At 35.1% G+C, this 11,015-nt stretch overlaps 1 protein-coding gene across 1 annotated transcript; it reads right to left on the bottom strand.

Moving 5' to 3' along the window:
- Window positions 1-331: 331 nt before the first annotated feature.
- LOC149908605 (soluble guanylate cyclase 89Db-like) lies at window positions 332-10,786 on the bottom strand. Its single transcript, XM_090102322.1, has 14 exons — window positions 10,657-10,786; window positions 7,950-8,027; window positions 7,158-7,876; window positions 6,899-7,092; window positions 6,149-6,273; window positions 4,757-4,888; window positions 4,169-4,270; window positions 3,655-3,821; window positions 2,712-2,982; window positions 2,206-2,349; window positions 1,762-1,891; window positions 1,165-1,274; window positions 836-925; window positions 332-610 (listed from the first exon to the last, which is right to left on the bottom strand). Exons 1-14 carry the CDS (start codon window positions 10,696-10,698, stop codon window positions 509-511), a joined length of 2,406 nt encoding a protein of 801 aa, XP_089958448.1. The 5' UTR covers window positions 10,699-10,786; the 3' UTR covers window positions 332-508.
- Window positions 10,787-11,015: the final 229 nt, after the last annotated feature.

Here is an 11,015-nt window from a genome sequence, read left to right as displayed (position 1 = left end):
TCTTGACTGATTTTTGACTGGCCGGTTGGCTTGGTTGGTGGCCCTGCCTTCCAAGCCAGAGGTCGTGGGTACGATTCCCACCCGGGGCAAATATTTGTGTGATGAACATAGATGTTGGCTCTTGGTCTGGGTGTTAATTATCTATATTAGTATTTATTTAAAATTATATATGCATGTTTATCAGCCATCTGGTTTCCATAACACAAGCGAAAGCTTAGTATGGGATCAGTACCTACATATAAACATGCATACATACAGGTGAAGCTGATAATATAGATACCTAAGCGTGATGAAAACATACCTAATTAAAAACAGCAATAAAACACATCTGTAAAAGTAGAATAAAAGTGTTTATTTCCGTTGATCAAAAAGTTAATAATATTAAACAAATTAACTGACATCTAAAGAACTTTCATGCATGCGAACTTTCATGCATAAATTATACCAATAACATGATGGTATAATTATTGACGAAGTGAAAACATTGTGTTATGAAATGTAGAGTATTTTAATTATCTCCACAGAGCATAGAGAATAATTGCAAGGCTTCATCCTGTTCATCTTCTTCCACCTCGCCTTCCAGCCAGAAGGTCTCCATCATGCCTTTACCCTGGAATTAATTATCGAAACCTATAGATAAATACTCAAAAAAATTGTAAGCAATTTCAAATTATATTGCTACATTTTCTGAACATAGATCGCTTTACTACAAGTATTCGATTTTTATCATCTTCAGACCAATATTTTAGAATATTTTTGCGTACGACGTAACACAAAATTAACGTTACATACTCATAATTGATATCTTTATTTTATTAAGAAAAAAAATTATTACCTTAACTTTAATAAGACCTCTTTTCCGAAGTCGGAACCTCCCGGCGGGTAATTCTTCTGCTGTTTGCGCTGATATTTGTATACGACCCGGCTGAAAATTTAAGAAAAAAGTATAGAGTATAAGATGTGTACCTACATCACAAAGTCAAGTCATTTGGTATTGTTTTGCTACTCTCTTACCTCTACTTATGGAATCATTACATGGAATGGTTTTATTGCTGGAGTGCTACTGCCTACTGTTAAAAAATATGGTAGATAATAATATTTATCAGGACAAAAACTACAATTAACAAAATAAGTAAAATAATTGATTAATTAAGTATTTTGTACCTCGCTAGTAGTCTGCATGCGACTAGCAGTGTTAACGGTGTCTCCAACGAGGCAGTACCGTGGTTGGCGTAGACCTAGTACTCCGGCACGACATGGGCCCGAGTGTATGCCTGTAAATAATGTAATATGGCTATTTAAAGTGACACGTCACTGGTCCTTGGGCCCTCCAGTGCACAATTTACAGGGTGTAGTATGTTATATAAGGTTATATGGCGTGTAGTGTAAAGCAATAAGGCTGCGGTGAGTAATGTTCATCGGGCAAACTTTAGCAGGCAACCACCGGAAGGTGTGTAGCCAGCGGACCATGTTTAGAATGCAGTGTGCAGCTAACTCTATGCAGTGTACAGTAACAGTAGGTATGCAGAATATACAGTGTAAAGTACACAATATGTAGTACTAGCTTACCGCCCGCGGTTTCGCCCGCTTTGTCTAAAACCTAATAAATTACATACTAAAACCTTCCTCTTGAATCGCTCTATCTATTAAAAAAACCGCATCAAAATCCGTTGCGTAGTTTTAAAGATTTTAGCATACAAAGGGTTAGGGACATAGGGACAGAGAAAGCGACTTTGTTTTATACTATGTAGTGATACTCACCAATAGTAAGAATGGGCAGCGCGCGCGAGATAGCGAGCGCAGCGCCCGCAGCGCACTCGGCGTGCGCTCGCCTCCTCCGCCGCTCCGGCGCGCCCGCCACCACCATGTATACCGTGCCCACTGTTTCCACCTATACGATATTGTAAACTAATATTTTGTAATAAATTGACGAATTGTAAATTATATTAACATCTGAACGCTGTAATTTCCTATAATTAAAGGTGCAGTACCTAGATCATGTACTTAAAAAAGGTAATAAATGTAATCTGTATCCTTTGTCGGAAATTCTAAAATAAATAAGAACTTGGCTGGAACTGTGATTCGTTAAATTATGAAGGTAGTTTTGACGGCCATATACATATTATGTCACCAAAAAAAAGGTAACTACACTAATTTTTCCAATATGTTTTCTTCAATAAAGCTCAAATATCCACCACAACTGACCTTATAAACCTGGTGCGTATCCAACAAGCGGTCGATCCTCGAATATACATCGTTCATGTAACTGACTGTCGCCATGACGTCCTCCCGCGTGCCCGTCTCAGTGAGCTGCACTCCGCAGAACATTACGGTTACGCAATCGAAGTTCTGAGGGTTGAAGATAAAAAATTGTATGGTAAAATTATAATAGTGCAAGCTATACTAGCTTGATAGTTGATAAAGGTGTAAATGTAAGAGATTCGTAGAAAAGCTATAAAATAGGCTAGTGCGCTAGTGCAATACTGATTAGTAATTACAGGTGATGCAAACTTTTGTGCCGATTGCAGCTGAATACAGCATTATCAGTAAACAGGTTAATATGGTACTTGCAAGAATGCTGTCGAAAATTTCAGATTCACTAAACACTACAGCACAGCAACACTTTTCAACTCCGAATTAAATCTACAGAAACTTACCTATTGCTTCAATTTATTCCACCAATTGTAATTATTTTATATAGAAAGTCGTACCTCAGCCATAGGTGATTTGCCACACCTCAACTGATCAGCAATAGTCTTCGGTATCATGGAGTACAACAACTGGTCTCCCTTCTTCTTCCATTGGTCGAGAAGTCGACAGGACTTCTCTAGCGTCATACTGCGGCTTTCTGCTTTCTCAAAGAGTAATTCTAGTCTGGATAAATGCTGCCAGCCTTGTAGGAGCATCTCCTTGGAAAGACCATGGCCGTTCATATCAGCCAAGCAGAGACCGGCTTGACGAAGTTCGTCTAGATCGTTGAATCTGAAATTTTAGTGTTCAGAATGTGATTTTAAATTAATAAATTAGGTTGTGATAAGTTTTATAAGCTCGCGTTCCGTGCTAGCCGCGAGTCGATATTACAAGATTTATTCCCACTAAACCAACTAAGAGTGATTTCCTGTAGTAGGAACATAATATATGAGATTATGATGTAACCAACTAAACTAATCAGTTACACACAAGAAAATAAGCGCATCGATCTCAACTAACTAATAAAGGGTCCCTTGAAGAGCACGACCATTTTATACCACCTAGATTCTAGGTGGTATAAAATGGTCGTGCTCTAGGTCCTAGAATATTACGAGATCTTTTCCCACTAAACAAATATACACTCATAGGACTAGGTATACAAGAATAAAAGAGCATCAATCTCCTCCAAAAATATTATATCGGTCCCTTCAGCAGTATAGATCTCGCGCCGTGCAAGCCGCGCCGTGAGTCACAAGATATTTCTTTATAAACCAATTAAAACACGGCCTGTATCTTTGCAGGGAACATTAATGAGATGATGATGATGTAACCGACTAAATCAATATATCCCAATTTCCTCCTATAAACAGAACGTGGAAGAGCATAATATCCATTATTTACCACCTTTGAGTACTATAATTTACAAGATATCTCCCTCCTTAACTATACTAATCAGTTACATACATAGGGCTACACAGAAATATAAGCGCATCAATTTCCTCCAGCAAATATATCGGTCCCTTGAGCAGAACAGATCGTGCGCCGTGCGAGCCGCGCCGCGAGTCGGCGATATTGCGCGCGCGCCAGCGGAGCAGTTCCAACTCGAACATCATGTTCTGCATGCATACCACCTGAAAATGGTCAATTTTTTTTGCAATTTTTTTAAAAGAAATTTATGTGAATAAGAAGTAGCATATAAATCGTTAATTTATCAATTCAAAATGTTTTGTATTAAAATTTTCTTGAAAAATAGAGAAGTAAAAAGACAACATAATAGCACAGTTCACCATAGTAGGTAACTAGTAACAAACAAACCAACAAAAGTAGTATTAGTAAGTACAGAAAACTAAATAAATTTTATTTATTTTATCGATTTTTTGGAACTCTAACACAATTGATCATGAACAAAATAAAATAACGTAGTTAAATAAGAAGCATACTAAAAGAAATAAATGTTGACTGAATTATTTATGCTTACCTTATCCCAAGTAAAAGAAACTTTAGGCTTTCTGAGTCTCAATACCTCATTGATTGGAGATTTGTGAATACGGTTCAACGGTCCTCCCCACGCTTCCACCAACTGAAAAAATATTTTTTGTATATGTTTGTAAAAGGAAATTTGCGTCGTAACTAGCTGCGCTCCGCGGTTTCACCCGCGTGGCTCTGCTCCTGTTGGTCTTAGCGTGATGATATATAGCCTTCCTCGATGAATGGGCTATCTAACACCGAAAGAATTTTTCAAATCAGACCAGTAGTTCCTGAGATAAGCGCGTTCAAACAAACAAACTCTTCAGCTTTATAATATTAGTATAGATATGTGTAGTATAGAAAGTTAGTGAGCTCTATTGTCATCAAAAATTTGTTTTTCAAATTTGGCTTAGGTCCAAAATTCTATGTGCATACCCACTGGGAAAAGCGACCCAAATCGATGCTAGGCCATTTCTCATAAAAACAAATGTTTGATGACGATAGGGCCTGTTAAGGCCCATATTTTTTAAATTAAATGTTACTTTGGCAGTTTATACTCAGTTCAGCTTAGTTCGAAGGCATATTTTACGATAGGTACCTTTTCACCAGCGACCAATATTTTCATTTTTCTATCCAAAAGTACTCCAAACGGGAAGAGTTGTAAAAGTAATGATGCGGGCACAGCCGGCAGAAGACACGGTAGAGATTTCTTTGCCATTAACGATTGAACCTGAAAATATAACAAAACTGTAAACTAGAGATAGGTACAATTACAATACAATGTACTATATAATACAATGAAACAATCTAATCCTTATGAAATAAAGAGTATGTTATACACTATATAGTATTTTAATTAAAAATCTATTCAATATAACTCAGTCAAACTGTTATATTATGTTTTCTGTAAAAATGTAAAGATACAGACATTACCTCCTACTGTTTGTAGCCATGATGAATAAAATATGCCTGAAACTGTATACGGCCCTTAGAATAAAAGGATACTCCAAATCTCGGGCTTTTCCCACGCAATTATTTATAAATTTCCTAGAATTTCGTGTTAGGAAGATCGTGTTTCGTATTTTTAGAAAGAAGCAAAATAATGAAGGTTTAAGGAATTTAATAAAGGCACAATATGTGACCTTTAGCATATTATATTAACAAGTTTTTCCTAATCCGTTAACATTTTTGGTCAAAATCTGTACATAGTTAGGTACCTATTGCACTAATACTATCTACTCGAATTAAATGCATGTTTACAAAATAGTTTATGATTTTCAATTTTGCATCTAATCGACATATTGGTAATCTAATTTGAAATCGGTTAGTGGTAGATGTTAAAAATATGTAATGACGTTTCAAAAGTGCTTCTATAAGAAGTCTAATTGAATAAATAAATGTTTGAGTTTGAGTTAAAAATAAGAGGATGTTTACACGGATAAGGAAGCAGACTTTTCATTGAATTCTTTAAAACAATTGAAGCAAATTTATTACGAACTTTACCAAAACATCTGAACGAAAATTGTCTTATAATTCCAAACCTCGAGAGAATTTGGGCGCTTATATTTATTACTAAATTGGATTCTCAAGGATATAACGAAGTTTTAGAGGTCCTATTTTATTACGCTGTAAGGATAAATTTGGTAAGTTTAAGTTAATGGAAAGACTTAATAGTAAAAAGCTTTTCATTATGGATATTTGAAAAAACAGAGTACCAGCTAATATATTCTGTGAACTAGGCAAATATTTTTCTTATTATTTTTTTTTGAGGACGTTAGATTTAAGGAAATAAACAGCTTTTCTATAATGTATACGTTTGCATCCTCGTTTTAAATATTCATAGAAAAGTAGCAATGTCGCACAGTTTTATACATTGAAATATTTTTAAGTAAAACATTTCATAAAAATAAACAAAACATCAAAGTTATAAACTGTACAAACTTTGATGTTTTGTTTTTTTTTTTTAGTTTAGTTTAATTATCAAACTTACATAGTCACTATTATCGAACTCCAGTCTCAGTACTGCGACATAGTAATTTCCCTCCATACTCTCTTTCATGATTGTCACTTTTAACTTCAACGAGAAAATGTCCTCTGCTATTTCGTATAATTGACCTGAGAAAAATTATTCAATCGAATCCATATTAATATTATGAAACAGAAGAGTTTGTTTGATTGAACGCGGTAATATCAGGAATCCTAGATTTTGTATCGATTTTTATCGAGAAGGAGCGAGCATCTCATCATGTTTCAAAATGGGATGAAATATTTCTTTTGAGGGAAGACAAAATACCCGGCTGGTTTTTCATATACGTAACACTCAATTTACAAAAGGTTATTCCCGTAGGATACAAGAAAATTTTTGTATAAGCTGCTAAGCTTTGTTATTTATAGACGGGTCTTTTGATATCCCTAAAGGTTACTTTAATTTATGTTATAGTAGAATAATATTTGGGATTAGCTTCTGATTTGTGATAGTAAAATATTTTTTTTTATATTACACGTATCAACTTTACGTTATAATATTTTAAAATCGAATTTTCTTCGCCACAAAGTATTTGAAATGGATTATTATTGTATCGAGTCACTTATAAATTCAAGTAACACACACTTTTATAAATTTCTCGATTTCATAAAATTGTCAATCTATACGTTATAAACATTATTGATCTTTTAATTGTGAAGTATTTTTATTTCTTTTTATTAAACATAGTTAAAAATTAAAAACATGTGGACCTACCCATGAGATAATGTGTGTATCCAGTTCGTCCACTACTATACACCAATTCAGCTCCATGTCTGTGAGCTCTGGTTAGCTGCATCCGCGGCGACCTCATACGTGGGAAGGTGAACCTCATGCGTTGATGAATGCTGTCTACGGACTGCAGGAAAGTGCAGAAGTAACGCCCTGTTGCTCGAATCATTGTATCGTACCTATAATATGAAAAACAATTTAAAATGATTGAAAAGTTTCTGAAGACAGCAAGCATTACACATACCCGTAATTGGAGAAGAACTTGACAAAACATCGACCGAAGAAGTACATTACTTTTTCCGGTGTACTGAATTTCTCTCTGAGTTCATGCAATCTGTCAACGTTCACCAAATTTAAGCTGTTAACCCTTTGTTTGATAGGAGCTCCAGAGCCCCGACGTTTGTATACATCCATTGCTAATGTGCAGCTGACTTTCCTCGGTCCCTTCATGGAACTTTTCTTCGAACATTCCGATATTGGAGAAGTTGGTTCCGATTCTTTGGACACTTCTTCAGAAACTTCTTCACTGACGACATCAGTTTCAAATTCAAGTGGTTCTTCTTTTGTTGGTTCGCTCCTAAACTTCTCTAAATGAACACCAAGGCTTCGTCTGTCTCTTATAGCGAGACGCGTAGGAGTAACATTCAGTTCCTCCAATTCGCAGATCTTTTCCGCCGGCGTGGCAGTATGTGTTGGAGATCGTATTTCTTCAGATGAGTTGTATGCTTCAATTTCTTTTTTTGTAACTGCTGTGAGAGCATTTGTAGAACTGAAAGGGCATTTAGAAGATTGGTTCCTATTATCAGTGTGAACTGATGCACTTCGCCATGCCGGTTTGGATTTCAAAGATACTTTTCTGGGAGCTGGGCTGCTTGGCGTGGAAGTTGTTGGGCTGTTTGGGTCCTTGTTTAAGAATCGAGCTAAGGCACACGCGAGCCTTAGCATGAGTGCATCTGGATATTGCTGTAATTGTTTAAATATTTTATAAGATTTATTTGTAGATGAATATTAAAGTTAAAATAACCCCTCTGTTTACCTGTCGCGTCATAAAGACGGTGTTTCTGGCACCAGCTTCTCGAAGTATAGTCTCCCATATTTCTTCCCCGCATTCTTGCTACAATTAACAACATGTTACGAGTTAATCCTTCTTCGAACTTAGTTGTTTCCTTAATGCTATTAGGAACTTTGTTGTGCTGAGGCCTGAGACGTAGTTGAATTAATTAATTAATTGTATTAAGGTATAGTTGTCTACTATAATAATATGTATATAGCATTCCAACTCAGAGGTAATAACTCAATTAGGGTTGTCGAAAACGAGAGATATTAATGGAAAAGTGATGTAGGTATTCTGACGTTACATATATTGTGTTCCAGACTGACATGACGAAAAAATACGAGACGAAATTCGTTTTAATTACGTCGGAGGTATTCGCAGGGTCAGTTATCTTCATTAAGTAACAGTACGTGTCGAAAACATTGACCTTGCTGGTAGCAATGTCGAAGCAGCGTGTTCAAATGTCATAAAGTACAGACAAACAATGCGAAATAGTTCCCTATTGTTATTGAAGCCGTTTTAAGATAATCGCAAGTCAATTTGGGCATAGAAGAAATTAATGGAGCTGTTTTAAGCGCGTGTTTATTTGATTGCTCGTTTGATTCAGATGGTTTGTTATAATTCATATTATCGGTTCTGCGCACCTGTGATTATATTTATCTTGTTGGCAAAGTTATTTTATGTATTAATGAGAGGAGTAATTCAATAAGTAACTATATGGCTGAGTCGTACTGGACAAACAATCTATTATTATTCGTACAGAAGTCGTACGAATAATTTGATTTTATCAATTAGACTGCTAAAAAACAAGCTAATCATCCAGTTCATTCTTAATTTTAAATGAATAAATCTACGAATAAATATAAATTATTAGTCACATCCTAAGTATATTTTGTACTATAATATAGTTAATTCGAAACAAAACGATAATGTTAATTCGTTTGAATTATTTCAATTAATAGTACTAATATTATAAAGAGGAAAGGTTTGTAATTATGTATGTGTCGTGGTCATATCGTAGATTTGATCATTTCATGATATGAGTGGCCATTTCACGAAATGGTCGCATTTCATGAAATGGCCAACATGGTTTGGTCAGATCGTTAAATCGTCAACGTTTCACGATATGGTCATCCACATTTGGCCAGATCGTATAAAATATATAAAGTCCATAAAACATTAAAAAATTCTGAATATTTTAAGAACTTGTTGTGTATAAGTTAGTGCCACGGCAGTGGCCGGCGAATGCCAGAAGCGAATGGTTTTTGCAATAGAAAACATTTAGGTTAGGTTAGACTTTAATAAAGAACGCACGAGCCGAGCGAGCAAAGCGAGCGTGCCGCGGTAGCGGCCGGCGAGTGCCAGAAGCGAATCGCTTTTTAAAAAAGGAACAATTATAATAACATAAGATATATAAATATATTTATGTAAACGATTTTAGATGCATTTTTTCCTCAATATAAGATATCCGCATTTTCCATAGTACTCGAACCTCTTCGTCGTAAATTATTTGCTATGACTTTCTTCATATTGTAATAAAATGAACTATGAAGTTTTAAACTGCGAATAATTAAATTTTCGCCAGCGGCCGCCATCTTATCACATAAACACAGCGCTTGCAGCGCCGTGTAACTATTTTACGATATGATCAAATAATTTTGATCATTTCATGAAAAAACCGCGCGTTTAGTTGGCCATATCGAGAAACGATTTCTTATCATTGATCTGCCCAAACCACATCATGATGTGGCCAATAGACATTCGAGCATTTCATGAAATGCGACCATTTCACAAAATGATCGATCATATCATGAAATGAGCAAATCTACGATATGACCACGACATATGTATGTATGGTTTTCACGCATAAACTACTGGACCGATTTCAAAAATTCTTTCACCATTAGTAAGCTGCATCTTCACTGAGCAACATAGGCTAGGTTTTATCCAGGAAATCCCACGGGAACGGGAACTATGCGGGTTTTTCTTTGAAATCGCAGGCGAAGCCGCAGGCGGAAAGCTAGTAAATTATAAAAAGTGAAGAGAGATGAAAAAGTCCGACAAAAATCACAATATACATGCCTACGGTAAAAGGTGGAAGTTCTTTTTTCTGGCAAAATTATTGACAAGTCAATAAAAATACACGCAAGCAATTTGACGATACAGTGAAACTTTGAATTCAATTAAGTTTCTTTTCAACTTTCCATGCCAATGCGTTAAGATTTATTTAAAGTAAAAAAAATAGGAAGGTTGCTACAGATTAGGATAATACTCAATTGTTAAAAATTTTAACAATAAAATGAACGATACGCCTATTGTAAAATATAAATAAGATTATTAAATTTTCCAGTTTGCATATAAAGTAATCGTGCTTTTCAGCGAAAAGTAAGGCCATAAAATATATAGGATACCGGCCGAATTGAAACCCTCCTCCTTTTTTTGAAGTCGGTTAATAAACTTTATTCTTGTTTTCAACTCTGACAATAGGTAATTAATATTATCGATATTTGTGTTTTTGAGTCAAATTATTTTTTCCTTTAAAAATGCTTTATTTTTTTAAAACTAAAGCTAAATACCTAACTACACACATACACAACTTATTACTAAAATTTTTGTTCGTTAAACAAAAATATTGTTTCTATCTTTTCATAATAAATTAAGTTCCAATTTTAAACAGCCCTTAACTTACCACGATGAAATGTTGAACGCTTTCCAGCAGCCAACCATACATGATTGCAAATTCAATTTTCAAAATACCATAAAAGGAAGTTACACAGATAACGAATGCATTTTTTAAGACAGGTAAAGGACAAGTATCCTGTAAGGCTTTCGCGCGGTAACTGAACGCAAGGGGTGCTTGTCAATAGGTCATTCATTTTCACGACACCATTGTTTTCCTTATTCATACCAGTAACAATTTGTAGGCTATGTGTATTGCAAATATAATTATTGTATTATTGTTTTTAATTTTTTTTTATGTAACTAAATAAATTATCGAAGTGAAGAATAAAAAAGAACCGGTCACTGCAGGCTGGATGAATTCTTAAA

Source organism: Colias eurytheme, chromosome 5 (assembly GCF_061535395.1).
Source record: "Colias eurytheme isolate Ceu_HAF_F1 chromosome 5, ilColEury1 Martin Lab GWU primary, whole genome shotgun sequence".
NCBI classification, from domain to species: domain Eukaryota; kingdom Metazoa; phylum Arthropoda; class Insecta; order Lepidoptera; family Pieridae; genus Colias; species Colias eurytheme.
Note: the sequence above shows the minus strand (reverse complement) of the source record. Positions and strands in the feature narration are given on the sequence as shown.